Genomic DNA, 14,995 nt, shown 5'->3' with positions numbered 1-14,995 from the left:
AGAGCATTTAAAGAAAACAGAAGGTGCATTGTAGAAAAAAAAAAGCATAGGAAACAGAAAGGCCCTGATACATAGAAGGTATAAGTGGGGAATGGCAGAGATCATTGTGCTGTCGTAAAGTCTTACTAGAATAAATAACTACATACTCATTCATATAGACACATGCATGCAACATAAGGAGAAAGCAGGTAGGGACACATTACATATAACCAAGCTAAATAGCATCGCCTGTTAGAAGAAAGGACAATTCCTTAATAAGGCTTTTACAGTGTTTAAATGTAACGTGTACAAGTTAAGAAGATTGGAGTCAGGAATTTCTTGTTAGAATGCCAGATCTGTCAATTAGTAAATACATAAAAATTACTTAAACTCTCTTCGCCTATTTCTCTCACCTGTAAGACAGGAATAGTAACATACAGAGTTATTTAATGATGAAATTGATTTACATATAAAGCACTGGGTACACTGACAGGCATGTGTAAATAAATATTGCTACTTTTATTAACACAGTGGTGAAAACTACCTATTTTTGTGTCTTGTAGATGGAAGCAATTTCATAAAAACCTAAGTACCTGGATAACATCTATACCCATACTTATTCTGTATCTCTGTCTGTATTATATCTGTATTTATGTCTCTATCAATCCCTAGAATATAGTTCTATCATTAAGACATACGTGGTTTTATGGTTTAATGTAACAATGCTGATTCAGTCTAAGCTGAGAGAGGTTGGCATATATCACAGCCATGCTCAGGAACCAATACAAATACTGTGAGATGCTCTTCAAGAAATCGAAGGTCCTGGTGTCCTGAGTTGAGAAAACTGGGGCTTGCGGCAGAGACACAACAGGCTAGGGGCTATGAGTAGGGAGTTGCTGAAGAAGAGTTTGTATGGGTTTTTTAAATTATTTATTTACTTGAGACAGGAGAGAAAGAACAAGGGGAAGGGCAGAGGGAGAAAGAGAGAACCCCCAAGCAGACTCCCCTCTGAGCGTGGAGCTGACAAGGGGCTTGATCCCAGGACCCTGGGATCACAACCTCAGCTGAAATAAAAAATGGGTTGCTTAACTGACTGAGCGACCCAGGCATGCCTGAGAGTTTGTATTAATGCCGTAAATATACCCTTGCATTGCTCTGGAAGCTTCTGTCAGTATACTTTTATTAAAAATGTTGTGGGTTTCCTATAGATCTTATTAGAGGTGCTCCCCTCCATCAGATACAAATGACATTCATTAATCTCTTTGAGAGATTTCTCTCAGCATTGGGCTAAGAGTTGGGCACTGTGGAACAATGCTTTCAGGAGCATCCGTTGCCCTATTGGTCTAGTTGAGAGGAGCTGCAAGATACACATAAGATTCTTGAGACCTTTTCTTCGCTCTGAATTTTTAACCAAGGTTCTTATAACTTCAACTTTGATTTGAACTTCCTCTCAAGCCCTGTTTTACTGGCCGGGCCCCAGATCTGACTTTTTCTTTTTCTTTTTTTTTTTTTTAAGCCATTTCTTCAATTTGAGAGTATTTTGCTATCTGGAAAGGCTGAGAATGACAAAAAGCTTTGTTTTTTGAACGTAGCAAGTTCTGCTTCCTATTTCCTCTGAATTCTGCTTGAAAGATGAACAGTCCCCCCTGTAGCTGTTCCTTGTCTAGTTGTGTCCTACTGCACACAGCTGGAAGAAACCTGTCGGTGTCTTCTCAGTAAGCCCCTGGGCCAAATTCATTCCGTCCTTAGGTATATTTTCTATTTTCTACATTAACGCAGGTGACAGTCGTGTTACACTTTCTATCACGACACAGCACCCACCAACTTTTCTCCTGTCTCTGGCAACAATTTACACATTGTCTTTTCAGCTCCGACAAAGAGTTTCCTCAGGGGCCCGAGGCCTCTGACTTCTGCTCAGTCCCAAAGACCGTGCCATTTGTTTCAGTCTTTTCTCACAGCAGCACCTTCTCTTCTAGGCACTAATTCTGTTCTGTGTAACAAACTGCTCCAAGGCTTTGTTTGAAAACAAAACCGTCAGGAAGAATGTGGAAGCATGGCTTGGTTCTGCTCCATGCAGTTGGTATCAGCTGAAGTGGCCAGAATTGAAGCTCAACTTCCAGAAGACTCCCTTACTAGCAATTCTGATGCCTTGACGCTCTTCTTCTCTCTCCCTCTCCTTGATGATGTCTCCTCCTCTGGTGTTTCCACATGGCTGGGGCTTCTCACACTGTGGTACTCTCAAGATCACCTGCACTTCTCACAGTGCTTTCTGACTCAACAGGGAATGCAAACTGCAGGGCCAGGGAAAGTGTTCACCTCATGTGGCGCATTATCATTTCTGTCATCTTCTATTGGTCAAAGCAGTTACGGGGTCCACCCAGTTTCCAGGAGTTAGAGAATTAGAATGCACCTCTCAGCAGGGGAATGACATGGTAGCATTGCAGAAGAGCATGTGGGATGGGAGATATGATGGAAGCCATCTTTGAAAAATATAATCTGCTGTGCCCACCCCATTGACATCCTCGGGCTAGAACGCATCAGGGTGAGTGTGAGGCTGACAGCAATCAATATCTAGAGAGACCAGGAGTGGGACTGTAGTGGGAAGCTATTGAAATAGTGCAGTTACCAGCATCCTTTCTTTTAAAACACATCCAGTCCTTCTTGGGTCAAGCAATTACTAAAGACTTTGGATGCCCTGGGACAAGAGTAGTACCTGGGACAGCGTTATTATGAGGTGGGCAAAGGATGGGGAAATCAAGATGAAAACGTCAGAGCTTTCTTATCCTGAGACACACTCCAAACTCCCATCCCCTAAACTTAGGTGGAGAAGAACAAACTAGGACTCGGATTTTTGTTTTTCCTTTATATAAGCATCATACTGAGACAGCGGCTAGTCCCAAGAGAGTAACACTCTGAAAGGAAGACAAGGTGTAATACCTATACAAGCATAAGAAAAAATTCTCACCATAAAGAAAGGTTATTGAAAATTTTAAGAAGTTACAAAGGTGTCGTAAAGCGTTCTCATACATGGCTACAATAATTCCTACTTCCCTCTCTGCATAGTCTTCACAATATGACATTGATGCTCTCCCCATAAAGATGCTGGAGTTCACTTCTCCACCACCTAAATCTGGTGACTTACTTTGGCCAATGAGACATTAGCAAACATGATATAAACAGAGACTTAGCAAGTGCTTACTAATTGGACTCAACTTCCTGATGATGAGAAGTCTTCCATCATCATTGGAGAAAACTGACAGCCTCTTGAAGGATGATACTATCTGGAACATAGATGAACCCTCCCAGTGAAGGCTCCTAGAACAACAAACTCCCAGCCAAGTGTCATCACCGTCTACAAGACATCTGTGTGAGATAATCTTAGATGATCCAACACTAGGTGAGCCACTAATGACTACTGTTGAATGAATGACTTCAGATAAGACCAGCTAAAAAGCCACCCAGCTGAACACAGTACGAACTGCTAACCACAAAATCCTGAGTTAATAAATTGATTATTGTTTTAGGCCACTAGGTTTTGAGTTGGTTTATTTTATAGCAATAGATAACTGACACAGGAGGAGACATTGGAAATATTGGGTATGAGAATGCTCATTGTTGAAATGTTAAAAAATTAATGAATGTATTGAAATGGTCAAAGTTGAAGTACTTTCCCAGAAGGCATCAAGAAAATGTTAATAGATATGGAGGCTAGACATATAAGGTTATGCATACGTCTCAGAATGACAGAAAGGTTAAAAATGACAAAATATGAGAACTATTAAGTTAAGTTAATAATAACATAATTAAAGAATCTTATCAGATCTCAAGCCAAAAACACATATGAGTACTGAGCAGCATATTTTGGAGAAAAAATAAACAACTTGAATCCCAATAATAACATTTAATAAAATCAAAAGCAAGAGAAAATTCTGAAAGATTATGAGGAAGGAGAAAGAAAACAATAACAAACATAGCCCAATGGAAACGAACATAGATCACCTCAGAAAAGTAGAATTATATTCATAGCGATCTTCTGAAATGTAGAATTATATTCACAGAGATCTTCTGAGCACAAAAAGTCAATAAAGCTGTATTGTCAGTGTTAAAGAAAAACACTGCATATAAACTATTGCTTAAATTCAAGAGGGAAAAGAAAGATATTTTCAGCACACCCGATTTTGAAGAATGCTTAGATGTGTTATAGCAACAAGAATAACGACAGGAGAATATATTGCAATATGGAAGTAAAGGTGAGGAAAGTCTTAGGACAATTTATTGTTCTCTAAATGAGCAATTGACATATATTGTGTATGGGGGAGGGTGGCAAGAACAGAGAGGATGAGTGTGTTCTAAGTTTCCTGTCTGGTTTGGATAAAAAATACAGATATTGACTATCACAAGCCATTAGTAGGGAACACAAGCATTATGCTATATAAATGAATTAAAGGCAGTCGCTATATGAGTAGAACAATGTAAAATGTTCATGTCAGTTAAGAAATATTCAACCCACCCAGGACACCTGGGTGGCTCAGTCTGTTAAGTGTTTGCCTTCGGCTCAGGTCATGATCCCTGGGTCCTGGGAGATGGAGCCCTGCATGGGGCTTCTTGCTCAGCGCGGAGTCACTTTCTCCCTTTCCCTGTTCATGCTTTCTCTCTCTCTCTGACAAATAAGTAAAATCTTAAAAAAAAAAGAAATGTTCAACCCATCCAATGGAAGATGCAAGTAAAAACAGATAAATTACTAAATAAATAAAGCAAGAAAGCAAAAGAAAACTGTAATTATAATAGATCTACAATAATTATTTAAATTATAATTTAATTTGCTATGAACATGTAAAGGTTAACTATATCAATGAAAGGAGTGTTTCTGATTCAATATCAAATGTTAACAACTAAAATTAAATCCATCAACAAGATATCTGTAAGGGAAATATTTAACATAGTCTACGGACATAGAATAAATGATTAGCAAAAGGCATCCCAGCCAAACATGTATACCCAGATGACAATTTTAATATTAACCAAATAGAATCAAAGCAAATAACCATCATGAAGGAAAAAATGTTGTCATATATTTGTAGAAAAAAAAAATATGGCAAGCAGAAAGAACATTCCTGAACATATATGCAGCTAAAATTTAGCCTCAGATTAACATTTTATCTAAAACAGGATAAATGAAAAAATAGTGAGAGAATTATATTAAATAATAACTGTAGTTTAAAATTCTTAATGCATTCCTCTCAGAAACTGATTAAATATATCTAAAATTAGCAAAAATTGAGAACACATGGATATAAGATCATAAGCAGAAATTTAAATTCAACAAAAATAAACATATTTTAAACTCCTAGTAAGCACTTATTAAAAATAAATACATCCTATGCAAAAAACAAAACTGGTAAATTAAAAGAATAAGCCTGCAGTCCTCTTGGGCCTTACCCTGTCAATTCACACTGGCTTACTCTTCCACCTGCCAAGGGTTTTCTACAGGCTCTCTGTGGTGGGAGCGGGGGGCACTCTTGAGTAACTCTCGGCAGGGAAAACTGCAAGCGACCTTCCAACAATGACTGTTAGGAGCTGGTGTGCCTCACCCACCCTCTAGTGCAATCCCCACGCACATGCTTGACCCTGATCCAGACTTCCCAACAGGATTAAGAAGGAGCTGTCCCCAGCAGTGGCTTGTTGGATGACACACACATACACGGCTGGTCCCCTTCCTAGCCTCGGTGCCCAATACCCTAATAATACTTCCTAGAAGAAACTCTGAAATAACCACTTCATATACAGATTCTTATCCCAGAGGTTGTTTTTGGTTTGTGTTGGTTTGGTTTGGTTTTGGTTTTCTCCGAGGGGAAGGCAAAGAAAACAATTGATTTGGTACCCAAAGCGTTCCTAGGATGCAGATCCTTAGGATGGGATTCTGTATTTGAATCATTCACTGGCAAAATATAGTAACAAATACTCCATTGATGGGGATAATTGGAATCTTGATGCCCCCAGCATGCTATACCATCACGATTGCTAAGGCTTTTGTCTATGGAAAGTTGGCATAGAAAAAATAGAACAGGGTGCCCTGGCATTTGCCAATCACGACTGTGTCTATATTAAAGTCAGGCTGTGACGGGGAGGACGTGGGACCTGAGACCTGTGAGGTGGTAGTGGCTGTGCCTGAGAACTGTGAATATTCAGATACCCCTAATGCCTCCGGGGCCAGCACAAGTGTCTCGTCTACACCTGCTAGAGAAGCCTCCCCTTGTCTCAAAACTGTGTAATTCCCTATCCCCAGGCAAATGCCATGAGGCTGATCATTACTTTCTCAAGGTCTGACCTCATCCCCTTCATTGATTCTAGACTAATTACTAGGTTAAGTTCTCAGGGTGGCTTAACTGGGGAAGTCCTATCTATTCTGAGACAAAAGAGATGATCAGCAGAATCTCGGAGTGGATCTTGAAGGTGCTACATACCCTTGAAAGCAGCATCTCCAGGTGATTCATTGTAAGCCTTTGTTTTCTGAAGGCTTCAAGGGAACATTCCAGTAGTTTGTTATCAGTACCTGCTTCAGGTGTCCTTGTCAGATCATTAAATTCTGAGTCATGGGAAAGTGCCCCCATATCAAAATTGCCTTATTGATATTTATATTTTGTCCCCAGCCTGTCACCAGTTCCTGCTACTAGTTCTGTTCCTCTCAAACAGTAATGGGATCTCCCCAGTTGGGACGTGCTGATCCTTGAACCTCGTCATTGGTCTAGAATCAACGAGGGGAAGGGAGGAAAGGAGTTTTAAATCATAAGCGAACATGTTATCTTCAGTAGGGAAAATAACTGTTTTCCTATATTTGAGCAAATGTTAGAGTTTGAGGGTTAGACTGAGTTCAGAAATAAGAAAATAGAGCTAGTCATATTTTTGTTCACCGAGTACGTAGTCTGCTAGATTGACACCCGGCTGTCTCCCTTTGCTCTGGAAAACAAATTTATTTCCAAATTTGACTGAAGCATTTCTCATGACATGCATATAACTACCAAGGAGATTCCACCTGAAATCTTACACTCAATACAAAAATTTTTCTCAAAACTGAAAAAGGGAAAAATATCTGAAATAGATGTAGCAGCTATAGGAGCCTACCACATATTAAAGACGATTCGTGAGAATTCAGGGTGATAGTCAAATTAATGTCAAATACGTTATTTGTGCACATTTGTGGTCACAACAATTAATCTTTTTGTTTGTTTTTGGAATTTCTCCCGAATTATTTTTTTTTTTCAAATGACGAAGTCCTCAAGGGAAGAGCAAAGCTCTTGTATAAAGTCTCTTTTTGCGTTTTTATTTTCCTTTGCAAGAAGATTCTGTATTGAATAAACAGACAGTAGATTTGCAAGGCAGTGAGAGAAGAAGGTCAGATTGATTCATGAAGAGGTGGTGTGCTGAGCTGGAGTAACACTTCTTACACAGCCAAAGGGTATGTTTTGCAAAACCTAGGCTAACTGAATTAGGCAGTGATGCCAGGAGTATATATTACCCTTAAAAAGACTGAGTTATAATTTCGACCCTCCAAAATAGGAAAAAACCATTCAATAAATGAAAATAGATTGACTAAACAGATAGGGAAATAGATGATGATGATAGATGATAGAGAGATGATAGATAGATAATAGATAGACAGATGATAGATAGATAGATAGATAGATAGATAGATAGATAGATAGAAAGAAAGAAAGAAAATAAATATTCATGTCAGAATTTAATACCTTATTTTTATCTATCGAGAATTGACTTTCAAGTACCATACTATCCATCTTTTTGAAATGACAGATTTGCCTTTCCTTAGACAATCTATAAATTAATTTAAAGATGGAACACATTGTTCTTGTTACCCTTAGCAATAAGGATTTTTTATGATTTATTCTTAGTATATACCTTTGACTCATATTCTTTTATTTTAGGCACACAACTCAGGATTCGTAACTACATACATATGGATAGAGGTGCTTGAAAAGAAAATCTGCTCTTCTGGAATACTGAATGCAAAATAAAAGCCCATCACTGAAAGCAGAATTTGGAGACTAGAAATGAAAGATGGAACACAGTTTTCAAAGGGATTATTAAAATCTAACAAGTCTGGGCTTTGCTTAAACAATATGAAATATAAAAATATATAATTCCACTCCTGCCTCTAGAGTTACAGGATGATTTAGGGTCAGCCAAATAATGCAGACAATTCTATGGCCAGAGTGACTGGTCAGGAATGAACATGTGATCAAGACAATGAGATATAATGACAGTCTTTCTGTCAAATATTCAGGTAGAGTCCATTGGTCCAGGTATCTCCATATAACAGAAGCCAAATGAATGTTTACCTTAGGGCTTTACGAATACGGCTATGCTGTCTGTTGAATATTATTGAGTTTACTCAGGAATGGTAATTTTATACCAATATACTATCTGTATTATATAGGATAATATAGATGCACTAGCAAAGAAGCAATGCAAGCTTTCAGGGTGGGACAGTTGCCAGAGAGGAAGACATGAGCCTATTCGGAATAAAGAGGAACCTCAGAAAAAAAGCCAATAGCAAAAAAAAAATTAAAAAAAAAATAGCAGAACAGAAATTACTCCGAATAATTTGAGCTTCTGGATTAAATTGTGTCTAAAGTACTACTCCTGGGTTTTTCAGTTTTATGAGTCAGTAAGTCTAGTCTGGCAAAAGTCAGTTTACATTGATTTATTGTCATTTGTACAGGAAAGGAGTCCAAATTGATACAATACAATTTAAAGCAATTTTGTCTGTCGAAATCCTGCTCTGGTCAGGTAGGACAGCAGGGACAGCAGCTGAGAACCCAGGCTCTTGAGGTGGTGTCCCACCAGGAGTAGACGCAGCAAACGGACAATACAGGTCTTCAGCTGGTTGTTGGATTGTGTGGGATATGCACCCAAAACAAACCCAGGTTTTTGGGGTTTGAATTGATTGAACTGATTTTTTTTTATAAATTGTGGTAAAAACACATAACATGAAATCTACCCTTTAACAAAATTTTAAGTGAATGGCACAATATTGTTATTTATATGCACATTGTTGCAGGGCAGATCTCAAGAACTTTTTCATCTTGCATGACTGATACTCAATGCCTGCTGAACAGCTCCTCCCCATCTCCCCTCCCCCAGCCCCTGACATCCACAATTATCCTCTCTGCTTCTGGGACAGTGACTATTTTAGGAACCTAATGTCAATGAAATTATGCAGTATTTGTCCCTCTGTGGTTGATTTCATCTAGCATAATGTCCCCAAAGTTCACTATGTTAGCACGTACAGTAAGGTATACTCCTTTTTTTAAGGCTGACTAACGTTCCATTGTGTGTATATATCGCATTTTCTTTATCAAGTTATCCATCGATGGACATGTAGGTCGTTTTCACTATTGTGAATAATGTTGCAATGAACATGGGGGTGCAAGTATTTCTTCAAGATCTTGGATCTCAGTGCTTTTGGATAAATATCCAGAAGTTAGATGGTTGGATCATATAGTAGTTCAATTCTTTATTTTTCCTCCATCCTGTTTTCCATAAGGGTGGCACCATTTCTTATTCCCACCCACAATGTATGAAAGTTTCAGTTTCTCCCCATCCTTACCATGCTTCTTATTTTCTATTTTTGCTTTGTTTGTTTGTTTGATAGCGTATGTTTGATATTTGTATGTCTTGGAGAAATGTCTATTTAAGTTTTTTGCCCATTTTAATCAGATTATTTGGTTGTAGGTTTTGCTGTTGTTGTTTATTTGTTCATTTGCTGTTGAGTGTAGGAGTTCCTTATGTATTTCAAATATTAACCCCTTATGTGATATATGGTTGCAAATATTTTCTATTTCATAGATTTGCCTTTTCACGCTGTTGACTGTTTCCTTCGCTGTATAGAAGCTTTCCAGTTTGATGTACTCCCACTGGTCTATTTTTGCTTTTGATGGCTTTTCCATCATATGGAAACAATTAAATATGGCAATTATGAAAACAGTATATCTTTTCCTTCAATACTATATAATTGTTTATTTGCATTTAACTAAATAACGATGATTATTTAGTCATTATTGAGAGCCATGCATTCTCCTAAGCAATTTACATATGATAACTCAAATAAAAAGGATAACCTCATAAAGTATATGCATTTTATTCATTTTTTCCAAATAGAAAAACTAGGGCACAGTGAGATTGAGTTATAAAAGATTTTATTTATTTATTTATTTATTTATTTATTTATTTATTTATTTGAAAGAGAGAGAGAGAATGAATGGGGGGAAGGGCAGAGGGAAAGAGAGAGAGAAGCAGGATCCCTGCTGATCAGGGAGCCAGATGCAGGGCTCGATTCCAGGACCGGGAGATCATGACCCAAGCCGAAGGCAGACGCTTAAACTACTGAGTCACTCAGGTGCCCGGAGTTTGAATTATATACCAAGAGTGGATTCAAGCATAGGCAGTTTTCCTGCAAAATCCATACATTGAAACATTAGATCATGTTGTCTCTCCACTATGATATTATTTGTTCAATTGAGTAAATATTAATGTGTATTAATGAACTAATGAATGGTTAAGTTAATGAACAGAGTATTGACATGATAAGAAATTACTAGAATTGCCATTTAGAAATATTTTAGGAAGAAGACCTAAGTTTGGAAAATTGAACTAACCAAAATATTCTGTATATGAGAAAGAATTTCTATTGTTTATTTATTTAAAGAGATAAAACATGGGGTGCTTGGGTGGCTCAGTTGGTTAAGTGTCTATCTTTGGCTCAGGTCATGATCTCAGGGTCCTGGGATCAAATCCCACATCTGGCTCCCTGCTCAGCATGAGCCTGCTTCTCCTTCTCCCTCTCCCTCTGCTGCTCCCCCTGCTTGTGCTCTTTCTCTCTGTCAAATAAATAAATAAAATCTTTAAAAATATTAAAAAGAGATAAAATATCATCTCTATGTCTTAGTTGGCTATTGATACTTTGTTTTATAGGACCCAATATTGAGAAATAAGATAATATAATCTATTATTTTTTAAACTATTATATCAGCCTGGAGGCAAACTTACAGCAATTGTAAGCATTCTCATATAAATCTTTACAAGGATATTTCCTGGGGATGTACAAAGAGATGGTCACATAGCCACTTTGACCATGAGGGGACAAGCTTAAGACTAATGCCAATTTACTGAAGATGGTGATTTGAAAAGATTGAAAGAGGTTATTTGATGATAGCACTTGGCTGTTGAAATTACCTCCAGAATTTCCAGTAAGTGAATAATCGATACCATTATAGTTTGTCATTTTAGTTTTCAAAAAAATGCACAATAATTTTCTCTAACATACACTGAAATTTAGATTTTGATTATACAGCTTTTAAAATTGTGTTTAGATTTGTTTGTATTAAAATTCAGCATCTGTGATGAAAAACCATTTCAAGAATATTGGTCCCGTTAGAAGCACCCCATGACGCTTATAATAAAAAGGGTTAGGTATCAGAAAAACAAAGCACTGAATGTATAATTTGCAGCTAGTAACACCAGGAGTCCATCATCCTTCATCCACTCCCTTTTGCTAAGTCAGTTTCAAGGATTATCAAATAGCAAAGATATCACTGTGCATAAAGCACTTGCCACAAGTTGTGTGTGGTAGAGACTTGGTGGGAGAGGAACCAGGTGCCCGCAGATGCGGAGCAGGTGGAGAAGGAATGGGGACCCACCAGGCAGGACTAAGACAGGCTGCGGTATTCACAGATGCGTGCTTACCAGAAACAGGTGGGATGGCAGCAAGCTGCAAGACACTCCTTCTCTCTCTCCTTTCTTTTATATCCACTCACAAGCTGTAGGCTTCTTTTCCTGACATAATACATTCCTACTTTCTCATTCAAGCTTGCTGGTTTTGTTCATTTGAAGATACATTTAAATTGTAGACAGATGAACAGATAAACTACTTGTGATCTTTTTTGTTTTCTTTTTCTGTCACTGTTACCTAAAGACAAGTTCTAGCGTCTGGTGAGAAGGTGAATGATAAGACTGGATATGTCATTTCGTAGCCGAGAGAAGCAGCCACACGTGGACCGCATGAATATGATGGCTCACACCCCCACTTACCCATCCAGTTTCGGATGCCCAGTGGTTGATCCATTACATCAAAACTTGGGCTGTACTAACTTTGGACCAGTGATAATACCAACCCTAGTAAGAAGTTGGTTTTAGTGGAATGCAAGAAGGAAAATGGCCATTTTGTTTCCAAATTAGTTCTTGGCTATATTTTGTTCAGACAAGCACATCTAAGGAAAAACAAAAAGTTACAAATTATTGCAAACTTGAAGTAACTTCTTACCTTGAAAGAGTCTATGGTTCTGGAGCTGGCATTGGACCAACAGAGATGCCTTGAGTTTCTCTTTACAAAATTAATTTTGCCAAATAACATGAGCATAGACAGAAATAACATAATCGTGAAAGACTTTTTTTTTTTTTAAGATTTTATTTATTTATTTATTTGAGAGTGAGAGAAAGAGAGAGCACGGTGGGGGGGAGGGGCAGAGGGAGAGGGAGGAGCAGGCTTCCCGCTGAGCAGGGAATCTTATGCGGGGCTCCAGCGGGGCTCCCTCCCAGGACCCCCATCATGACCTGAGCCCAAAGCAGATGCTTAGCCCACTGTGCCACCCAGGTGCCCCTTGTGAAAAACTTTTAATGAAAAACAACTACTTCCTCCTCCTTTCCTCTTTCTTTCCCTCCAAGGCAATAGGTCTTTCATCCTGCAGATTTTTATTTGGATGCTAACACCCATATCTGTGAAGTTATTAGACCACCGTATCCTGAGTTCTCAGAGTGGCCTGTTTACTTCCTGTTATGACAGTTAAAGATTTATCTATTGTTCACAGCACACTACCCCCTCCGCCCCCCCCCCGCCTCATCCTTTCATGAGATTTGTAGTATATTTACTTAAATAAAAAATGAATATTCAGTGTATATAACAACATGATCATGTAAACAGTGTTCAAAGTCAAAAGGCGGAACATGATTCTATTTCTTTCACTTAGAAATTTTGCTTTTCACTGGAGTTTTAGACTTTTTTTTCCTATGTAATGTCCCCTTCATAATAAAATTGTTTTTAAAAAAGTTTAACCTAGCAAGTGTTCTAGGGGAACTACATTTTTTTTCTTGGTAATCTCTAACCTGAATGTTCTCTCTTCCAGCTCCCAACTGATCTAGTTGCCCTCTAGGTTATAAACGCAGAGATATTCATTCATTCCTTTGTTTTTTAATGCACTGTTCTGTGTTTCTTCAGTATAGTGGGTATTTGGCATCTGTCAGCATCCATGAAATCTTTTGGGGGAATCACCTTATCCCACTCTCAGATATCTCACTTTTTGTGAGAAAAAAGGCTCTCTTTTCTCTTACGAACAGGAGGCTGAGAGGGTGTGTCTGATCCGCCGCATTCGCTTGCAGTCAAAAGAAGAGAGTTGAGTCAACTGGTGGAGGTCATCAATGGTGGATAGCATTGTTTGAGACTAACACCAACCTCGCCCTTAAACAGTTATGCAAATGAGTAAAGAATACCCACCTCATTATTGTTGTTGTTCTTATTTGCGCGTGCTAGTTTTTATTGGTTTTCAGGTATTCAAAGTGACCTAAATGATACATCAGATCTAACATTTTTTTGGTTTAATATTCTCTTTGAATGAAATGCACTGTCATATAATCTCCTGCGAAAAGCTTACAAGAGGAAGAAGGTGTTCTGAGTTCTTCCATGACTGGAAAGTCTTTTATTTGACTTTCATTTAATTGATAGCTTTGTGAGATGTAACATTTTAGATTGAAATTATTTTTTTCCCTTGGTATTTTGAAAGCATTTAGAGTCTGGTACTGAGAATAAGAAGTAAAAGAAAAAAAATTCTGAAATGGATTGAAAATATGTTTTCCCTTTGTATTTGAAAGCATTTAGAGTCTGGTACTGACTGAGGATAAGAAGTAAAAGAAAAAAAAAAAAAAACTCTGAAACTCTGTCCTGTGTAATTTAACTACATTTTTATTTCTGGGAGCATTCAGCATATTTTCGTTATTCCTGATTATCTTAAATTTTATGAGATTGCACCTTGGTATATTTAGTCAGTTTTGTTCTTATTCATCTTGAGAGTAGCCTCAATGTGTACTTCAAGTTGGAGGCTTTCTCAAGTATCTGTCTATACTTGGTTTTATTTTTAAAGAATAATGTGATTAAAAGATAGTGGGAAATTTGGGTACATTTATAAGAATTGTCTATTGTCAGATTTGCTTAAGAATGATTGGAAGCAAGCTAGATGTAATTATGCTGAGAGATAACCAAATTCTATACTATGGATTGCTCTTCTACTAAGAAAGCTAAATTTCCCCAGGGATGAAAACTTGGATCTCCTGCTTGGGGAATGGGGGGAAGGACAGATGCCAGACATGCAAAATTCTGTGCATGAAGGCAGGATATGACAGTCTACAAATGTATATAAAGATTTTCAGTTAATTGTCCTCTTTTCAGCCTGGATGAATGTCCACCCTCCTTTGTATCTTGCATCTCCAGCGCTAAGTGAAGTTGAAATGCCAGAATTGCATAGCAGACAGTGGCCAAGGGATGGACAAGCTGGGGTAAGTGGGCATGCTAGGGTGGGTATACTGTGTAAGATGTGCAGAGGATTACTATCCACAATAAAGTCCAAAGGACCTACCATTAACTATCATCATGAAGAATGAGCTGGTCCCAAGAACACCAGCATCTCCAAGTGTTTAGTGATGGCCCACCTCCTACACTAGGGCATATGGCAAGAGAGGTCATTGCAGAATTAGGTACACCGATAGGAATGGGGATGACAGGACCCTAAAACCAAAGAAACCAAGTGGATAGAGCGTCACCATTATCATGTTGGAATGAGAGCAGGAAAGAAGGCTAATCCAGTGAAAATTATGGGGATAATTAATAGAACGCAGCAACCCTAAGAACAACATAGATGGGAAGTCAGCAGGGTTTGTACTACCAGAATAAATC

The 14,995-nt window shown here is 38.1% G+C and overlaps 1 protein-coding gene across 1 annotated transcript in view; it reads left to right on the top strand.

Moving 5' to 3' along the window:
- LOC144379875 (uncharacterized) overlaps nt 1-14,995 on the top strand; it is a 34,979-nt gene that overhangs the window by 7,416 nt on the left and 12,568 nt on the right. Inside the window, exon 4 of the mRNA XM_078060483.1 lies at nt 14,492-14,598. Coding sequence (XP_077916609.1) covers nt 14,492-14,598 — 107 coding nt within the window. The remainder of the gene's footprint in view (nt 1-14,491; nt 14,599-14,995) is intronic.

Source organism: Halichoerus grypus, chromosome 13 (assembly GCF_964656455.1).
Source record: "Halichoerus grypus chromosome 13, mHalGry1.hap1.1, whole genome shotgun sequence".
Lineage (NCBI taxonomy): Eukaryota > Metazoa > Chordata > Mammalia > Carnivora > Phocidae > Halichoerus > Halichoerus grypus.
The sequence above is the reverse complement of the archived record's forward strand: the minus strand, read 5'-3'. Positions and strand labels throughout refer to the sequence as shown.